This window comes from Siphateles boraxobius, unplaced genomic scaffold, assembly GCF_051911475.1.
Source record: "Siphateles boraxobius isolate OS27281-9 unplaced genomic scaffold, OSU_SipBor_1 130, whole genome shotgun sequence".
NCBI lineage: Eukaryota > Metazoa > Chordata > Actinopteri > Cypriniformes > Leuciscidae > Siphateles > Siphateles boraxobius.
Window position 1 is genome coordinate 7,421,356 of NW_027508734.1, and position 21,732 is coordinate 7,443,087.

General features: G+C 37.9%; 1 protein-coding gene across 2 annotated transcripts in view; it reads right to left on the reverse strand.

Annotated features, from left to right (window-relative positions):
* The window catches only part of dnah2 (dynein, axonemal, heavy chain 2), a 172,710-nt gene that overhangs the window by 71,652 nt on the left and 79,326 nt on the right, over nt 1-21,732 (reverse strand). For both annotated transcript variants that reach the window (XM_077227513.1, XM_077227514.1), the window contains exons 29-39: nt 12,319-12,499; nt 11,064-11,202; nt 9,814-10,031; nt 9,557-9,658; nt 9,352-9,477; nt 9,081-9,191; nt 7,827-8,015; nt 7,626-7,729; nt 4,941-5,130; nt 4,672-4,852; nt 3,161-3,288 (exon numbers count right to left, since the gene is read on the reverse strand). In XM_077227513.1, the coding sequence (XP_077083628.1) occupies nt 3,161-3,288; nt 4,672-4,852; nt 4,941-5,130; nt 7,626-7,729; nt 7,827-8,015; nt 9,081-9,191; nt 9,352-9,477; nt 9,557-9,658; nt 9,814-10,031; nt 11,064-11,202; nt 12,319-12,499 (1,669 nt within the window). The remainder of the gene's footprint in view (nt 1-3,160; nt 3,289-4,671; nt 4,853-4,940; nt 5,131-7,625; nt 7,730-7,826; nt 8,016-9,080; nt 9,192-9,351; nt 9,478-9,556; nt 9,659-9,813; nt 10,032-11,063; nt 11,203-12,318; nt 12,500-21,732) is intronic.

Here is a 21,732-nt window from a genome sequence, read left to right on the forward strand (position 1 = left end):
AAGAAATCATAACAAATCTATATGAAATGAGCTGTTTAGTCCAACATTTCTAAAGAGACACGATTGCTTTATATGATCAACAGATTTAATTTAGGCTTTTAAATTAGACAATGGAGCTTCAATACAGATGCTTAATGCCCATAAAGCAATTGCATGTCAGCAATAATTCACCAATGTAAATTCAACATGAATAAACTATAAGCAGTCTGAAGGTAAGATGTAATTTATGAAAAATTATTGGAAAGACAACATTTAAAAGCACAATTGTTTTCAAATGAAAAATAATGACAGATTAACACAATGGGTGCTATTTATGTGTGTGATTGAGAGAGCGACAGAATGCAAAAAAGGCCGAAGCACACAAGTGAGCGTATGTGTTGTCTCCATGAATACCGTGAATATGTAACAGAAGGCAGAAGTCAGTGTGTGTGAGGGTTACCATGTCAGCACCGTTTCCACACTGCCTGCTAACAGTCTTACTTATACCGGCACAAACGCTCATGCGAGCACACACACGGAAACACGCGCCAAAGTAACGCTAGGCTGAGCAGACTATGGGCTCGCAGGGGACGGTCATCTCGCTGTCAGTTATGGCTCATAACACCAAGACCTGCACACTCCGGTGCGTCGGGGCAATACTCTCTCGCTCTCTCCCTCTAACACGGCCCGGCATTGATATGTCCATTTCCTTTCATTTGCAAAGGTAATAGTTCTCTCTCGACAGCACGCGATGATTCTGCCGTATTGACTATGCAGATGGGTGTCTGGAAGAGGGCCGAGTATGCTGGGACAATCAAATCTGCCATTGACATTCTGTGCTTGGCTGGGGCTGGTGCTGGGTCCCTTCCCAGCTCTCTTAATCTCAAGTCCATTATTTGTAATTCTGAGTCCAATTCCCAATGCCTGTGCCGCTGCCAGCCCGCCGGGCTTGTGTACGCCATCAACAAATGAGGCTTCCCGTTTGGAGCGCGCAGGCAGGGGGAAGAGAGGGGACGCAGCCAGTGGAAACTTGTGGGATTTGGTCAACCACAGGGGTGTGTGTTTGTGGAGTGTGTGTTTGAAGGGGTTGGCATTACGCATCGGTCGGATGTCTCTCGCGCACATGCGTGCATAAACTCACAATTGGCATGCCTGCTGCGTGTTGGAGGTAATCCGACGGTAGGATCAGCCCCCTGGACAGTGTAAGTGTGTGTGTGAGCCAGTTCATCTGTGTTTGCATAACTGAGTTGATCTCCACCATCTTCAATAGAATCTAAAATCCCATAATAAGAAGCTCTCTCAATTCCTTCAACAACTGTTTTCTTCATATACTCTGAACTTACAGAAATGACTCAATCATACAATATTAATTAGTGGTGTTAGTGGTACAGACATGAATGATGCTTCATTGTGCTGCTTTTTGAGGAGGGGTGTGTTGTTACTGCCCTAAATGATACTTGGTGGATAATAAAATGGGTGAATCATAGATACTTGGAGGTGTGGAATAGGAGAATGTATTTTAGCATACAAAAAATGACACACTTGACCCTTAAATATAAGGTTTTAAAATGGACAAAACAGCCTCTGTTTTGCTCTCAAGGTTGTCAGTGAATGAGACAAAAAAAGATGATGCTTTGAAAAGAAAAACCTTTAAGTGTCCAGTAGGGGTGGGTGGATCGATTTAAATATCAATAGTATCGATGCCAACACTGGTATTGGTATCAGATCGATCCAATTGTAATTGAATCGATATTTTAATTTAAATATCTCTCCTCTACGTTCACTATACTTTGCTCGTGTCTTCTACCTCTACAATCCTGAGCAAACGCTGCTTTCACATCCATTTGCTCCTCCTCCCCCTCCTGCTGCTCTTCTGTGATTCGTTGTTGTGTCGTCACGTGACTCACTGACACACCGCGCCGGGGAGCAGCGAAGGCTGATAATAGCACATTGAATGAGAGATCAGGATGGCCGAGAGGAACAGAAGGGAGCCAGGGAACAGGGAATGTAATTGCACAGGTATATTTGTTCTTTGTTTGTTCTTCAGTAATAATTGTGTGCACTTTATTTCAGTGTGTGTGTGTGTGTGTGGTAATGTCAGATGAATAAATGTATATTAGATGCAGGTTAGGGTAGGATCAAATTTCTCTCTGTGGAAAAGAATGTGTGCAATACTCAAAAAAGTTTGTGTGTTTTAACGTGTGTGTGTCTGGGTAGCGTGTGTATAAATGTATCGATACATGCACAGCTCCAAGGGCTCGATGTTTGCAAGCACACATGCTCATATGTGTACATGAAAATAATGAACATGCTCCTGAAAACTAAATTGTTCTGTTATTTTCAGTCTCTCCCATTCACTTTCAGTGGTCGGCCATTGTGACCATTTTTGACCATGCCTACTCTCAGATAAATGAGGTCCCCGATTAATCAGATGCAAATCAAAATATAAAACCAGTCCTAATTGAAAGAGAACATGTTGACAAAAAAATTGAATCCAAGATTGGGTGAAAATATGGTATAATGAGTGACTTATAAGCTATTTTTTATAGGGCGGTCATTTTTGAACGGGAACACCACAAGTGTAACAAGGTGACAAACCCCCCCCCCCAAAAAAAGAGAACATTTTCAAAAAAAAAACGAGATTTAGTTATACCGTTTGGGAACAAAGTCACTAAGTTTCAGTCCAAAGCGATAACATTAACTAGTATTTTCGGGAAAAAGAAAATCTTCTCCGGGTCAAATTGACCCGAACACCACTTTGCTTTTAAAACCAGAAAAAAGTGAGAGATTTTTGTTATTCTTTATTTACATTTTTTTTTTAAAAGGCTGTAAAGCATTCATTCTACACTGCCTAACAACTAATACACCTCAGAAATAATAACATAGGCTACTGCTCTCCCCGACACAAAATTATTTTTTTTAAGTAAAAAGTATCATATTGGTATCGGTATCGGCAATACTGATCCTATACGTATTTGGTATCGGATCGATACCAAATTTTGCAGTATCGCCCACCACTAGTGTCCAGACAGGAGTGCAAAATCACACTCCATTTTTTTAATGGTTGAATTGGTGTTAATCATGCTGTGTAGCCACTCAATGCTTAAAGAATTAAATAACTTTCAGAATAAACATATCAGACTTAAATTGTGTGTGTGTGTGTGTGTGTGTGTGTATGTACCTTGCAGTTATTGAAACCTTCTGCAAAAAGCGTGATCTCAGCTATAAGGGTGGAATCTGGCACTACCATAGAGATCGGCCGAAACATAGACTTCAAATTATCAGGCAACTCTGTACGGCCAGCGTAGCCTACAGAAGAAATATACATACACAGACAAGAGAGGAAGGAAGGCAATGAGAACCACAAAAGCACAGACTATAACATATATTGCCAACTCTATAAAGATATTAAAAGGGATAGATCACCAAAACAATATATATAATAATTCTGTCAAAATTTAATCACCTTTAAATTGTTTCACCTGTGTGACTTTATTCAGTGGAATATGAGGGTGTGTTCACACTTGTAGTTTGGTTCGCATTTTGTCCTGGTCTGCTTAGTGTTCACATTGGCATTTTACAGGAACACTAAACGCATGGGGATATGTTCACAACCGGATTGGTTGGCTTTTATTACGCATATTTTATGACTTACGGAACATCCAAAACAATGCTGTATGCTGGGATAAATGTGCTCGTTGTATGTGCGTAGCCTAAATATGATGGTATTTTGACCAGCTGAGAACTTGTGAAGAGTTTATATAATGTGTAAAGGAGTCAAAACAGCGGCAGGAATCCCTCCGTCACACACACAAATGAAGATCTGCTGTGAGGAGACGCGCTTCTGATGCCTGTACTGAACAGTGATGAGCAACATCACGACTATGATGAGAAAAACAGATATGCTTGATCATTCTGTCTATTTGAGAGTCACATCTTGTGACATCATGTCTTGTTTTTGTTTCGTTTACATGTCTTTGGTCCGTGTTGCGTTCTGCACCAGAGTTGATTTGAAAGTGGGCTGACTTTCAAAAAAATCTTTTGAGCGTCTCGGTCCGCTTGTTTGGTGGCAACAGGGTTCAGATGTCAGCGTTCACACTTATTCAAATGAACCGCACTAACAGAGCAATCGCACCAGGGTTCGTTTTAATCCAACCAAACATGACAAGTGTGAACACACCCTAAAAGAGGAATATAAAAGGTTTATTTTACTCATTGGAAGTAAATGAGGACTTGTGCTGTCAAACTTTTAAAATAAATTAATAAAACCCCTAAAAGTATTAGAAAATTAATCGATAGAATTTTTTTCTGAAGCCATATAATATGGGATGTCTATGGAACAGACCAAAATACACTGTTTATTCACTGAAAATCTTGACCCTTCCCAATACTCCTTGGTGCAAGATTTCATGAATTAATCAAACAATCAATCAATTGATCCAGTTTTAAAAACAATCTAAATTATTTGTTTAAGAATCAGAATCAATGTCATAACATTGAAGATTATTTGTACATAATGACTTAAATGTCTGTTTGTTTCAGACAAAGCTTTTTGATGCATTTTTGTCATTAAGGTGCTTGACAGCCTCAGTCCTTACTTTCACTTATTATGGAGAAAAAGATATTTGTTTTGTGTTCCACAGAAGATAGTACGTTGGCTTGATGGAGAAACATAATGGTGAGTTTGAGCACCTGGGTTCATGGTGATGAAGATTCCACAAGACCAGACCAAGTTGATCTGTCTTCCCTCAAAGGTGAATTTGTTGAGTCCCGCAGACAGAGCAGACAGGATTGACAGGATCTGCTGAGCCACCACGGACAGGACCTCAATGTTTATCCGGTTAAACTCATCAAAACAGCCCCACGCACCTGTCTGGAGAGAGACATAAGTACATATTCAACAACACTACATTAACTGTTGTTGAGTTTAAGTGCTTGAATGGTGAGAATTAACTGGATACCTGAGCCAGCCCGGAGTACATGCGGCCCATAGATTTGAAGTCCAAGCCCTCTGAGCAGTTAACCACTATCACATACATGCCCAACGATTTACCCAGATCTTTAACCGTCTCTGTCTTCCCAGTTCCAGCAGGGCCTTTGGGAGAGCCGCCCCGATGCAGATGCAGCGCTGTGGTTAAAGTCATGTAACACCTACACAGACAACAAACACATTCTGTAATACATACATACACTGACATATATGATATTTACACATTTATAATGTGACAAATCATGGCTTGTTAAGGCAAAACCATGTTGTAGATATGCATGGAGTTGATCACATTTGTCACTTTCTTTCTTTATCATGTCTTATTGACCATTTTATTCTTAAAGTACACCACTAAAAGGAGGGTTTGTAACAAATAACTTCTGGGAATATGTCTTGGCAATTCTTAGGGCTAGAATAGAAACAGGGATAGACACACTGCACACACACTGAAATTCACTCAAATCACATGAATCCGTAAGCGCATACACAGATGGAAAAGAGACAGACAGGCTTAAGCACATTGTCCATGTCCTTGAGTGGGCTTAAGATGTCACCCTCTCAACATAATAAACCCGGATTAGATTCTTCCTTTCATTCCACTGGAGGCACGTTCTGTGCTGATTTTTTGCAGTCTCTGAAGGCACACAACAGGAAATCCGCCATTGACTCCTGACTCCACTTCCTAGCTGGAATCTCTGCATAATTTCATGTAGACGAAATTATTCCCATTTCTGTTCTATTATCACACAGAGACATCTGGAGCTCCTCTCTCTCTTTTCCTCTATGCGCAGGTGTGCTCTACTGATGGGGAGGTAAGATCTTGACTGATAAGGTTAATGACACGATCCCTGTCTCTCACTCATAATGACTTGGATAATGGCTGAAGTCAGATAACAGCATCAGAGTCCCCATAATGATCATTACAAAGCAGCTGATCATATCAGTCAAATGCAGGAGTTGACTGTCACACAATATATTGATATCTCTAGTAATATGAGAGTTATAATATAATATGAGAGTGTAGGTGATTATATCTCAGCCAGAGGTCTTGGTGGTGTTAATGCATCAACATGCATAGTGCCACCCAGGTAAAATTCACTGTTATAAATGTACATGAAGTCAAATAAACATATCAAGAGTGAAAGTATAATACTACATGCTTCACTCAGATGTTACAGTGCTCTGTCTGAGGGAACTGGTTATCAGTGCCCGGTTGCGACAAAGCCCTCAAGTTAAGAAAATCCAAGTAATAAGGTTAAGGATACAATTAGTGAAACATTGGTTGGAAGAAAAAAACCTAAGGGTCCACTTAAGGTCGTCATTAAGTGTTTCCCCTTAATTGCTTAAGTGTTTCTTTAAGTTCTGTAAGCGGGGCAAAATATATTTGGGACAAATAATTTTATGGAAAAGTATGAGTGGGGCTCTGTGGCACGGAAGGATTTTTAGGCTTGGTGGCATCGGTGTGTGTGCAAGGTTGGTATTTTAGGATGCTCCGTGTTGTCTGTCAGACCCCCTTAAATTATCTCCATAACTCAGCAGTCTGTTATGTTCCGTTACTTCCGAGATTTCGTAACTAAACAACCGACGTTTGTTGCACCGCTCCTAAAGAAATCCCTAACCTCAGGGATTTATTTCCCCCTCAGGGATAGTCTTTAGTCAAGTCACTGGAGGGGTTTCATGCAACCGGGCACAGACCTTTTGATTTTAAGCTTCATTCATAAAATGCTTGACAATTTTTTATTTTATTGACAAACATATGATGTATGAATTTCATTACAAAACTAAAATAAAAACAATAATAATAAACTCATTTCAATTTCTGAAACGGATGAGTTGGACAAGAAAGTGAATTAAGCGTGTTGTGTGTTGGTCTGTTCGATGACGCAGTCGTCTACATGGAGTATATAGAGTATATGGGAACTTAAAAAGCGTCTCTTCATAAAGATACTGAGAGAATGTTTAGTGTGCAAATATGTCATTTATCAAAAAGAGCTCAAAATCCTAAAATATAAGAGTTTTTGATTTCTTCAATCAGTTCATTTTTGGTCACCACATAATGACTTCACATTTATTCAAAAATGTGAAAATAGAGAAAAAATAATAATAATGAAAACAAAGTGTCTGACCTTCCCACCATGGGGGACTTTGTAAAATAAAGTGTTTTTTTATATATTCATGACATTTCAATGTTTATGACACTTTTTTTTCATTACTTATGACATTTAAAACATTCAGAATTTACGCACCATGTACTTCTGGAATATCTATTGCTACCGGTATATATTTTCTGCAGGGGACAGATAATTGAGGGGGGGTTTGGAGAGACAAAAAAAATATTGAGAATTATTGCATTCTTTTTATGTTTTTATAAAAGTTTTTATATGTTAAAATAAGTTTTTTTTGAGGACCTGCACTAACCACATTTGATACAGTTGTTGTCTGATTTCATTGGTGATTGCAAATATGAATTCTAATCATAAGCTTGCTGAACATGCTTTGGAGAATTTGATGTTTCCCAATTCAAAGAGATAGGAGCTGTACTTACATGACTAAAATAGATGCCCAAGAGGCGTTTCAAAGATGGCCGCTGAGTGAAATTACTTGCCTGAAAGGGTTTTGACTGTACATACCGTTTCAAATTGATCATATGTATTACCTGTCTGTGAGGGGGGTGATGACCAGACGGCCAGAGTTGCCCAGGTACTCATAGCCATAGCGAAAGTGTGTGTTGGTCTGTTTGATGACGCAGTCGTCTACATCCTACACAAACAGACAGAGACATTTAGACTGTTGTCTTGATGACCTTCTGTCTATTCTATACGTTTTCTCCATCCCTCCATCCTGTCTTCCCCCTAACCTTTTCCCAGTACAGGCGTAGTTGGCAAAGCCAGTCAAAAGCGTTGACGTCACAACAGCCTGCTTTGGCCAGTTTGCTGATGACATCACGGGCGTGGACCTCCACGGTGACCAGTGCGACGATCTTCAAGCGCAGAATCTTCGTTAAGTTTCCTCGTATGGCTTCAGAGTACTGACTGAGCATGGACACCTGGGTAACACAATGCAAACACTCATTATTAGAAGACAGGCACGCTCAGACGCAACGCAAACTCATTTTATGGATCAGAGGTTCCAGATCAAACCCAGCCGCTGTTACTCCAAACATACTCGGTAAACATCAGCTGAGACGTGTAATGTAAATGTAAATTAACATCAAAAAATCCTCACCTTCCTTAAGCCCAAGAAGCCATGCTCTGAGACTAAATCTCAACTCTCAAAGACACAGAGACAGGCCTAAGCCATTCTCTGTCTCACTGGCTTTGGCTTATAAGATGTGATTGGATTAAATTCATTTGAGCTGCCGTCCTTAATTAACTTGTGTATGTAGTGTATCCTGTGCTCCAAGTACAAACACACATGAAATGAATAACTCATTTCCCATAAAGGGTTTTGAGTGAAGTCAGTAGTGTATATGGAGTTCATCCACTAGTTATTAGCAGACTCGCATTGAATCTGTGCCCGCAGGACTCCACAGAGAGCTCCGCAGATTTCTGCAGAATCAAAACACCTGTCATTCCAAAAATTCAACAAATCCCCTACTGCTTGTGTGTTTGTTAATTAAATATTAGGGATAATTTAATTTTGCTTTCAGCTACTAACAAGTGTGTAGTATCCTCAGCTTTATTTAACACCATGTTGTAATTCATTCCAGAGAATCCTACAGATTTCCTTCTGAATTGGCACAGAAAATGGGGGCAAAGTCTGCAGATTCTGTCTAGATATAATTATTAGAATATTTAATGCTTTTTCATACCACATCTGACACTAAACAAAAATGTAAACGAAAGTATAAAATATTATTTTACACCTTTTGGACTGTAACTAACAGCTGGTGGGACAAAAACGCAATTGTTGAATTTGGTATCTACAGACCTATATTGTACATTTAAAACAGGGACAATCCACCTATTGCAGGTAGGGCCTAACTATTTTTCTTTACCAAGAGGACAATGGCAGCATAATTCTAAATAATTAATAAACTGCTCTTTCAGGTGTTTAAACCGGTGACCTGTGAATCACTAGCCCAAATCTGTAACTGCTTAGCTCCTCTCACCTGTTTCTTTTTTAGTGATTTAAGGGCAGATTTATCTCCTCTCTCTTTGCTGGTCATGAGGGCTCTGGTGACATCTGTGGTCCACTGGATTTGACTGGCTGTGATTAACATCTGTAAAGACAAGCAAAGCACATTTTGCTGTGTAATTGCTGCATGTACACACACACACACGCACACGCACACACACACACACACACACACACACACACACACACACACACACACACACACACACACACACACACACACACACACACACACACACACACACCTGTCCTGGCCAGTCTCGCACCCATTTGCCCCTCTTTCCGGGCATCTTCTTGAGAGCCCCGGAACAGTTCTTTAGACAGTCCTTCAGATTCCAGCGCATGGTTCGCTCGACATCACACAACCACGCCTACACACACAAGAAAAAAGCTCAATGGAGAATGCATTTGTCAAGAAAGGCTGTGTTGGACTGTGTGTTGGAAACACACCTCCACTGGCCCCTCCAGAAGAACAGGATGAGTGAAGTCAACAAACTCCCCATCAGCTGAGAACATCCCGCTGGCCTCCCACTTGCTGTTACTGATCCCAACCTACACACACACATACAAACAAACAAACAGATTATTAAACTAATATTCATGCTGAATCCAATACATTTCTGAAATGCCAAATATATACAACTAATGTTGCTCAACTGCACATACAGTATAAGATTTTGGTCATGTGACTCAGCTAGTGTCTGTACCTTGTTGATGCGAAGACTTTTGATGTTGTCAAAGCACTTCTTGAGGTGCGGCTGCACAGCGTCAGGGTTGCGGGACTGACCCAGGATCTCCAGGAGGTCATCGTTAGACAGAAAGTAAAATCGAGGAAAGACCTGCCGTTTGGTCTCCAGGTACATGTCCAGCGACTTCTGAATTTCCTCTAACCTTGTGTTCATTTCTAAGAGCTTCTCTAGAAGACCTGAGACAACATAAATAAAAGGAACATACAAGTGTTCTTTGTTACCTGTACTTTCTTTAAATTTTCACATCTTAGTATTCAGAAGTGTAAGTTTTCCAGTAGAAAAATGACTGGGAGAAACTGCAAAGCTCAATATGTCGACTGTAGAAAAGGAAGTCCCTCCTTTCAATCTAAAGAGCTTTATAGACGTTTAGTATTGGTTTCCATTAGCAAGAACAACCTATACAATACTAAATGTTTTAACTGATGTGATGCTAAATTGTTGTTCATTGTTGTCTCATTTTATTGATGATCTAAAAAAACGTTGTTAAATAGTAGGAGCTGTACTCTCAATAAAATAATACTAGAACAAGATACTAGAATACAAGGAAACACATTTGCCCATATACTGTATACAGTGTGTGTGTGTGTGTGTGTGTGTGTGTGTGTGTGTGTGTGTGTGTGTGTGTGTGTGTGTGTGTGTGTGTGTGTGTGTGTGTGTGTGTGTGTGTGTGTGATGGCAGTATTTGTACTTTGCAGTTGTTCTGCATTAACTGTACATCTTTTTTCCACTCTAATAAAAAAAACTGTAGGGAGTCAGTAAGAAAATAATAAAAGCTAAAAATTAAATCATAAAAATAAATCAACCATCACAGAACTGTGAACATGCACATTTGCTGTTAAATTATTTAAATATTAACTATAATATTAATCTCAGAGGTACTTCAAGTAAAAAAAAAAGGTTAGACTGACAAAAAAGTCTGAGAATTACAGTACTGAGAATGGTGGAAGCTGCAAAAATGCCTGAATGAATTATGTTTGTACTTCATTGTCATTCAAATAATTCTGCATTGTAAAATTCTTAATAATTAACCTGCTCTATGTTCTTTATGCAAAATAAAATGTTTGCCCAGGTGGAATGTGACCTGGACACATTTCATCCATCTGCCAAGGAGTGTTGCCAAGCTAGCGGTCAACTGAACTGACTTTCTCCAGTCAGGCATTTTTTATCACCACTGAGGGCGGTGACATCGAGCACCATCCCGTTATTACCAGAGTGGTGAGTTCCTCTGAGAGCATTTTTGTCCTCATTGAGTCGGCCCATGATGATCTTCCAACCGGAGTTGACGTCATCAAACTCAGCTGTCTCACGAACCAACTGCTTACGTATGTCATCTGCCAGAAAGATGTTCTAAAGAAAGAAAAATGAAAGAATGTGGTAAAGCACAGAAGGGAAGATAAAACAGTGTGGTGCTTGGTTGGAGCCATCACAGGTGTGTTTACAAACACCAGTACACACAGGAGATCCAGGCTGACAGCCACTATTTAGTTGATAGTCACCTTCATTTATATAGCGTTATAATCATTTAGATTATATTGTTTCAAAGCAGCTTTACAGTGATAATAGGAAATTACACATGGAATTCTTAGGTGCGCCGAATAAACACCACAGACACTGTGTCAGAGTAAAACTATATGCAAAATAAGATACACTGGTGTTTTGCCAGATGAGAAGTTTATTTTATGTATCATCTTTTTTCAGTAGTCTGCATTTTACTCTAATTCTCTTTTTATAACTATTTTAATTTCCCTTGCTTCAATTTTGTTTATTTTCTATGCAAAGCCATAATGTGATTATTTGAATTCCTTTCTATGTAAAGCACTTTGAATTGCCACAATGTATGAAATGTGCTATATAAATAAACTTGCCTTGCCTATTACAGTAACAGAGATTGTTTTGGCTTTACAGCAGCTCTAGAATAAACGTATTGTCCAGCTAAAGTTAGTGTTGATTGATTGATTGATTCATTTTCGTTGCAAAGATAATTAGTTATTAACTTAGGGGCCGCTAACAAGACACAGTTCTAACGGAAAACACTCAAGGCCCAAAACACACATAAAAAAGTTTATCTCTGCGCAAACATCAAAAACGTTGACAGCGTGCACATGCGCATCACGTGTTTAGTCTATAGGTATGCGCGTTTGAATATATATATGTGTAATCTCCACATCAGCTGCAACATAACAGATGTGTGACTCTGAACTCCGCTATGAGTCTGTGAAAGATGATTATTATTTACAGTGAGTTTGTGCCTCACATGTAGAGAGAGGACTCCTCTGTGATCTAATGTGACTGGTGTTTATTGAGAAAGAGCCGGGTGTGAGCCGGGTGTGAGGAAGGTCAGGAGTGTGTTGTGTATATAGCTGGATAATGTAACCATAGTCTTTTAAAGCATAAGAGCATATTGCATTTGAATGACTAACATGCTGTATAAAACTGTAGGAAGTGCCCTATGTGTGTGCGTACCTCTAGATACATCCACTGCCTTTGTACCGTGAGGATCATTTCAATGATTTCCAGCACCAGAGACAAACAGCGTTCCCAGTGGTCAACTTCCTTTTCAAATGCTTTGGCGAAACGAGATGCTTTCATGACAGAGAGTGTCACCTGGTTATCCTCCAGAGCCTGGAACACTTCCTCTGTTCCCCTAAGTACACACACAAACACACACACACACACACACACACACTTTAGAAGGCATATTTGTGAGAACACGTCATAGACCAGGGGTTCCCAACCAGGGGACCGGGACCCACTAGGGGCCTTGGAACACTTCCAAGGGGACAGCAAAAGGGTTTAAAATAATAAGTCCTAAAATAAGCTAAAACAGCTATATTTTATGCATTTGTTCTTTCACTGCCTACTTTATCATAAGTGATAAGCACATTTCTAAGGCCTCTTATTTATCCAGAAAACTTTGCTGAAAACACAATCTACTACATGCCTTCTGTCGTCTGATTGATAATTTATACCTTTTTAGCATGTAAAATGTCTTTTATTATAATACTAAATATGCCCCCCTTATTGCAGGTTTGTGTAATATTCAGAGATTGCGTTTCACTGTTTTTATTAATTTAGAGGAACACTGAATCTGAGATGAATAAATGCATGTTCACATTTAGTCTAGAACTACAATAACCATTATGTTCACACACAATGCCTCTGCACTTACAATTTCTCTCAACATGTGGACAGGAGAGCTGTCAGTCATTAAACAGGAAAACAAAGTAACTTGCATTACTTATATAAAAAGTAACTTAGAACTCTTTTTGTAAATGTAAAAATAATGCATTAGCATTAGCAACTTGCGTTACTTGTAAAGCGTTACCCCCAGCACTGTTGAAGCACATGAATTAATAGCAATCTGTTTGCTCAAAATGCGGCTTTCGCTAAATTTTTAGCAAAAAGATCCCTGATAATTCATGCAGATGGTAAATCATCCATAAACCGTGAATTGTAACACCTGAGCATGCAAAAAATTCCTGTGAGCACTTAAAAAGTTTCTTATGCGCACGCAAATGTTTCTCATGAGAAGTGTTGGGGGTAACGCGTTATAAATAACGTGCGTTACGTAATAATATTACTTTTCTGGAGTTGCAAGTAAAGTAGCGCATTACTTTATAAATTTACACATTAATATTGAAGTCACTTTTTAAAAAAAGTAATGTGAGTTACTTTTAAGTTTAATTAATGTGCATTCAAAAAAATAAAGGTACTGAATTAAAAAGAACGTCGTCACCTAGAAACTCATACATGCGGGGGAACAGACGCTAGTCAGAAACGGAGATGGCAGGCCAGAGCATTCAGGGAACTACACTAACCTTTTCCACTGGTGGCACTTGCACTACTAACTTTTTCAGTTACTAGCGCAAAATATGATTTGGTCGCACAAATTATTTATAGTAAGCCGCTCTGGATAATAATGAACAATAATGAAACTGTATTGCATACAGATGTGCTTTTTATTTTACTTGCCATGTTTTAAACCACATGCCGCCTTGTTTTTGTTTTCTTTAACATTGGTTGGGATAGATTTACTGCAATAGAAAATACTATACACAATAAAGAGCAAAATGGATTTCAACATGCTATGGTTTGCACGGATGGGCAGACTCGTGAACTCGTAAGTAGTGATGCACCGATGTGAAAATTGTGGCCGATACCGATAACCGATATTAATATTGCTGTTATGGTCGATATCTCTGTATAGAAAACAAATTTACTGATAATCAAATAAAGAGATATTTTTAAAAACACTTTTCTTTTCTTTTTTTTACTTTAGAAATGACTGATATTGGGCACCTTTACCTGTGTGCAAAATATGTCACACATAGGACACGCATGCATTATATTGCATTGCATATAATGTGTGCTGGTCAACTTGTCTAAAATTAAGAAACCCCTAGAAAAGAGTAAAAAAAAAATGCTGCAAAAAAAAAGTGTTGTATTTATTATTCCAATATCCAGGGAAAACGGCTTCTATATGTGACGTGCTGTCTTTGCGTTTGAACATTGCACATTTTAAACAGGACACGCATTAGCTGAATAAATGTTAGCCAATACGAACATATTTATAGAAAACAGTTGACAATGAATAGAAAGAAGTCCAATAAAAGCATAACAAATCACTTATTATAAAAATATCAAGTATAAGTTAAATGAATCCGACATAGGCCTATAATGAGGGTTGTGTTAGCAGTAAAACGGCCGTCATTTAACGAATTTTAAAAACACGGATGGATAATACAAAATGCTTTCTGACATTTTGACAGAAAAAAAACAAGCAAGAACAAAATTTAAACTACAGCCAATTTTCATTTTACAATTATCTTCTCTCTCTCTGAGTGCGCGCCTCCGTGTTTCTGAGAGAGAGAGCTCGCGCAGCACTGATACAATGGTACGTTTTAATCTAAGTAACGGTCGCGGGGCTGAAGCCAACTTGATGTGTTGAATGCTCAGAGCACGTTATAAAACGTATTCTTAAAATACACATTTCTGTTTTAATAAATGCTCATAGTAAAGCATAGCATATTGCCTAAAAACATAGGTACAAAAATAATCAGTGATACATTCTCGACCCATTAAAAATTAGGGTCGCAATGGCATTTCAAAAGGTCGCATATGCGACCATTTTGGTCGCAGTGTAGTTCCCTGGCATTACATCACGGCGATGGAAGTATTCACTTTATTTTGAAATCGTCGAAGAAAAGGAGAAGAGAATAGTCGTTAAGTGTAGATTATGGGTAGGTGAAAAGATAGTCACCTGCAAAAATCACCAAATAAAAAAATAAAAAACATCTGCATGCAAAGCACAGCACTACAGCATTGGAAGAAAGAGAGAGCCGAATGATACCTGCACCCCGCTTCAAGCTAAACAACAAAAGCTTGATTTCAGTTCACGTTCACCGCCAGGTAAAACAATTAGTTCGACTGAACTCTACAAATTGGTTGCTGCTTTTATTGTTGAGGAGACACAGCCCCTGTCCACTGTGGAGGCGCACACATTTCATAATATCATCAGCAAAATCTCTGTGGCAGGGAAAAGGCCGGGGTGCGTGCTGCCCAATAGCAAATACTCTAACATTACATTAAGATAATACTTTTTTCCACATTGCATTGTAGAAGGGATCTGGATATAAAATAAAATATATATTTTATATCCATAAAATGGATTTTGTTTGGAGGACACTTAATAGAAAACTCAAGAGTTTTGATATATTGGAATCAACTTATACATTTATTTATGCCATGTGAAATCTTTCACATTTTAAAGCTGACAAATGTTCTGTTGTTTGTTCTCTAGTATCATCCTATTGTTCTCTAATAAGTTATTAAACATTTTAAATGTTTGTCTAATATAACTGATTTCATAATGGCAATTATCTAGCCTATTTTACACTCTTTATTATTACAATGGACAGTGAATTTTCTTTATGCAGTCACAGTACAAAAGTAACAAACACATTACTTTCAATAATCTGTAATGTTTATAGATTTTTTATATGGCATGCATCAGGAAGTTCTCAGAATATAATATTATTCTATATTATTATTCAATATATAATTGTTTTTAAAAGAAAATTAAGGTGTAGGTTATATAGGCTGTTGTTGATTGCATTACTGCAATAAACAATAAAACAAGAACCTGCAAGTACGAAAAAGTAACGTAACGCATTACTTTCCATAAAAAGTAACTAAGAACTTAAATGCAATTAGTTACTTTTTTGTGGAGTAACTCAATATTGTAATGCATTACTTTTAAAAGTAACTTTCCCCAACTCTGCTTATGAGCATGCAACAGTTACAAGTGCACACACGAAAGTTTGTATATTTTTTATGGTAACACTTTAGTTTACGGTCCAATTCTCACTATTAACTAGTTGCATATCAATAGGATATTGGCTGCAATGGTTTTCATACTAAGATACTAGTATTTACTAAACCTTATCCTCACAATCGAACCATCACGCAACCTGTTGACATTAGACAATCTATCAAAACATGATTTATGAGCATTTTAAATAGTCAGGACTGCTTCAAACGTCCGTTTTTGATGACCATAACTATAGCCAAACATGTACACGTACACAAAGCATATTTATAAAAGGCACATTCACAATACAACTGAAATAAAATATTGTAATATAGAGAGCCCAAGGTTCTGTCTGTTATTCATTTCGACAAACTACCACACATCCCTTTCTCTGGCGCGCACACAGCTCGATGTATGAAGCAAACAAAAGAGAGGACAAAGTGAACAGCAGTGGCTCTCGACCCCCCTCCTCGGCGTACTGCGTTGCCATGGCAGCAGCCTCACGCGCTGCCGCAGCCGTCTCCATGCCAACAGCACCTGATGTCCGCATGCACACACAGAAAGACACTCACATACATTCACACGAGCACACGAACCCGGAGGAAAGACACACACACACAGGCACAAAACATGTCACACATCTCTTGATTTCTCTGATTGAAGCCGCAGGTGTGTGTGTGTGTGTGTGTGTGTGTGTTTGTGTGTGTGTATGTCATTCATCTCTGTTTGTCTCTCCATCTCCCCAAGCTCTAACCAATGCCGCTGCATGCAGAGTGTGTGCATATGAGCGACGGAAGAGCACTGCACACACACTTTGCACATCAATGTCAGTTGGTGAAGGACACAAAAAAGTGAAAAAGATGAGTGTAAATGCCTTAAAACAACCTCTTCACACTCTCTCTTTCTCTTTGCGGGAGCACAGGGTAGTGTAGTGAAGAAATAGAGAAAGAAGAAAGGAGGAGAGAATAAGAGGAGGTGAGTGACAGTCATGGGCCACCTGACCTCCCGAGTGACAGCATGAAACCAGGCACAATCTCTGGCCTGCGGCACCTACAGCCACACACTCTGAGGAATAATCTGTCTGTTTTCCAGTTCAGGCAACATGACAGACACATATAGCATTCGACACACATCACTGAAGCAGAGCCTGAGGAAAAACACAAGTGAAGTCCAAGAGCATTTATGGTGGAGGTGAATGGCTCTGTCTGTAATGACTGATATTAGTGGAACTTGCAGTTGCATTTCATGAATATTTTAGGAAGGAGATCAACAGGTTAGAGCACAAAGACAAACACACATTCTCTCATATGCATTTGGTATCATTTAAATTAGATTAAATATTTTTAATAGGGCTGCCCCCTAATAGTTGACTTACCGTTGTCGACGAGAAAGTTCTTAGTTGACCAAAAGTTTACTAGTCGGTTAGTCATTGGTAAAAAACTCCACAGGAAGTGGTGAAGTCACACAGTCCGTGAGGGACAGATCATTAACGGCGGGTCTGTGTGGTAATTACAGTATGTTGAGCAGGAAATCCAAACATTCGCCTACCATCCATCGACCTCAAATATGGCTTATCATTTGAAACATGTTAGTAGCAGCAACTTTGCATAACTCTATGTTAACCTAGATAAATGTGCGCTATTAGGAGCATATCCAAGTGTTTGTGTGGAGTGTGGAAGCTAAAGTATTAACGCGCTTCCTGCATGACACGGAGGCACCGGCGCTATCACTTGCATTTTTTCCTGGTAATAGCAGAAACCACTTAAAATGCTCATTATTATTAATTATTATTACTCATATAAATAGTCATTATCGGTCATGTAATGCATCATTTGAAATTGTAAAGGGTCTACTTGTATGTAAGTAAACTCACAATAAAAACAAAACGTTGTGCTTTTGTAAAATTAAGAAAACAAACAGGATGCGCTTTCTGTCGTCTCAGTCTCCGTGAACTGGAGCCCGTCACAAAAATGAACCAAAACTCAGAGTATAGGCTACTTGCCTAACAGACATGACAAATATATCTATAGAAGGTTGAAATGTCTAGGCTTCTTTTAAATTAATTGATTAGAATCAAAAACAAATACTCTCTGATTATGTAATCCGTATGAAAGGCGTGTTCACTACTGCACTACTGTACTGTGTGCGCTTGAACAGGAAATAAGCTATATATTAAGCCCCGCAGTATATATTTAAGTAATTCAATTCATATAAACCTGCTAATAGTTGACTAATTGCTTAAATGAATGACACGAGTCAACTGGAAACATCTTTAGTTGGGGGGCAGGCCTAATTTGTAATATTTAAATTACACTAGTTTGCTAGTTTGGTGTTGGAAGGTCGGTTTCGACTCTTAAGTCTCTTATGCTCAACAATGTTGCATTTATTTGATCAAAAATAGAGTAAAAAGGGAGTAATATTGTGAAATTTTAAAATCCTGTGATGCAAAGCTGAATTTTCAGCATCACTACTCCAGTCTTCTGTGTCACCTGATCCTTCAGAAATCCTTTTAATATGCTGATATGCTGTTCAAGAAACATTTATGATTATTGTCGATGCTGAAAACAGCTGCTCTAATTTTTCTTTTTAATGAAACTTTGTTTCAGGATTCTGTCACTTTTGAACAATTTATTGCATCCTTGCAGAATAAAAGTAATAATTTCTATATAAAAAAAAAATAGTAGGCCTACTAACCCCAAATTATATTCTATTATGTTCCATTTAAGTATGTTTCTTAATATAATTGTAACGCAGCATAAGAACTCTGTGAATCATAATGCAGCTTTAATCAAGTTTAAGTGCACTTCTGAGGACTTGGTGTTTTGGCCTGAAGCGTCCATAAAAATACAGCACAATAAACGCAAGTTATGATGGTTGAGAAAGAAGAACTCATGCAAGTACGCTCTGCCTTTCTGCATGCTACATTATATGAATAAATGACACATGATGAGCTCCTCTGCTCACAAACTTTTGGAATATGATCATCATTAAAATCATATATCAGAATATAACAGGATATATCCAAATATGAATGGCAGAAAACCTGTTTAAATCCCCACATCCAGGCAGTTAATATGAGCTTCAAGCTATTACAGTATAGGTGGATTACAAAGCCTGTCTATAACTCCAGAAATATTTCATAACTTTAATCCCAACATTACTGATGAATGTATAAAAAGTGATTACATTTGCCAAGAGCTTAAAGAAAAATGCAAATCTGTGGAAGTGGTTCAACGCTCTTTAACAGTTGTTCCCAAAAAAAAAAAAAACACAAAAAAACCCCCACAATCATTAATATTTACATTAAGGATACATAAAAAATGACATTTATAATGTTTCTAAAAGGTTTCTATTTCAAAATGAACCGATTTCATTTTTTCATTTTTCTATTCCTAACCTCTTCTTTTGAACTTTCAATTTATTAAAGAATCCTGACAAAAAAATTTTATGGCTTCCACAAAAAAAATTTTTTTTTTAAATTAATTCAACATTGATAATAATAATAAATGTTTCTTAAGCACTAAATCTGCATATTAGAATGATTTCTGAAGGATCATGTGACACTGAAGACTGAAATAATGATGCTGAAATTTCAGCTTTAAATTACAGGAACAAATTACATTCTGAAACATATTAAAAAAGAAAACAGTTTTTTAAAATTCTAATAATATTTCATAATATTGCTGTTTTTACTGTGTGTTTGTTTATAAAAATGCAGCATTGGTGAGCATAAGAGACTTCTTTCAAAAACATTATAAAAAATCTTACCAACTCATCAAACTTTAGCATACCCAATAAACACACAGCGGTGGTCAGAATGAATGGCAACCCTGGTAAATATGATCAAAAATGGCTGTAAAAAATAAATGTGCATTGTTTATCCTTTTGATCTTTCATTCAAAAAATTCGCAAAACTCTAACCTTTTATTAAAGTAAAAGAATTGAAAGTGGGGGGTAAATCACATTATGAAAACTGCTTTTCTCCAAAACATGCTGGCCATAATTACTGGCTCTCTGTTATTAAATAATTTTTGCAACCTCCTTTTGCCAAGATAACAGCTCTGAGTTTTCTCCTATAATGCCTGATGAGTTTGGAGAACACCTGACAAGAGATCAGAGATCATTCCTCCATACAGAAACTCTCCAGATCCTTCAGATTCACAAGTTCATGTTGGTGCTTCTTCTCTTCAGTTCAGCCCACTCATTTTCTATAGACTACAGTTTAGCGGACTGGGACGGTCATGGCAGAAGCTTCATTTTGTGCTCAGTTACCCATTTTTGTATTGATTTTGATGTTTGTTTTGGACCGTTGTCCTGATGGAAGATCCAACCATGGCCCATTATAAGATTTCTAGCAGAGGCAGTCAGGTTTTGATTTTGTTATCTGTTGGTATTTGCTAGAATCCAAAATACCATGTATCTGAACAAGAAGTCCAGGACCTCCAGCAAAAAAAAAAAATAGGCCCACAACATTTAAGATCCAGCAGTGTATTTAACCATAGGCATGGGGTACTTTTTATCCCTGTTTGCACCAAACACATACTGTATGGTGGGGTTTGCTGCCAAAAAGCCCTTTTTTTGTTTCATCTGTAGGGGTTGTTTGATATATTTGATATATTTCTGACCCCCAAGAATCAAGTAATCTCTGCAATTCTCCATCTGTGATCCTTGAAGAGTCTTTGGCCAATCAAACTTTCCTCCTCACCGTGCATTAAGAAAATATAGACATGTCCTCCTGGCAGATTCGTAACATGTTTAGTTGATTGGAATTTCTTAATTATTGCCCTGATGGTCAACACGGGGATTTTCAATTCTTTAGCTATTTTCTTACAGCCACTTTTTATTTTGTAATACTCAGAAATGTTTTGATGCATATGAACTATATTCTTTGGTTTTACTCATTGCGATGGATGATTCAGGGAATTTGGCCTTTGTGTTTCCTCATATTTACACTCCTGTGAAACAAGAAGTCATGGCTAGGCAATTTCATGTTCCTAGTCACCCTGGTGTGCTAAAAAAAGGTAAATATTAATGGGAATATACTTCAGAGATATTTTACTCGTAAAAAACGTGTTTTGTAGAAAAACATTTATTTCATAATGTGATTTCCCCCCAATTTCAATTATTTTACTTAAATGAAAGGTTAGATTTTTGCTAATATTTTTAATGAAAGATCAAAAGGAGAAAAAAATGCAGATTTATTTTTTACAGGCATTTTTGATCATATTTACCAGGGGTGCCATTACTGTATATTACACCACAACTGTATATTATTTGATTTATCTACTTAATTTTCTTCCCTTTTATATATTGGTAATTTTGTTTATTATAGTCTACTGTTGCTATCAATTTAATAATATTGTTTTGACAGACATCTGTAATGATGTAAAAAAAGAAGACGAAAAAAAAGAACATTGTTAAATATGGATGAAAGCAGTACAGCACGGCTGCTCTCACACACACTCAGAAAGGTTGTAAATGATCACCTTTGGTTTAAGTGATCACACACTCAACCCGCCTGCCGCAGGAACTCTGATTCAGACCAATCACAGGAGCCCAGCTCAATC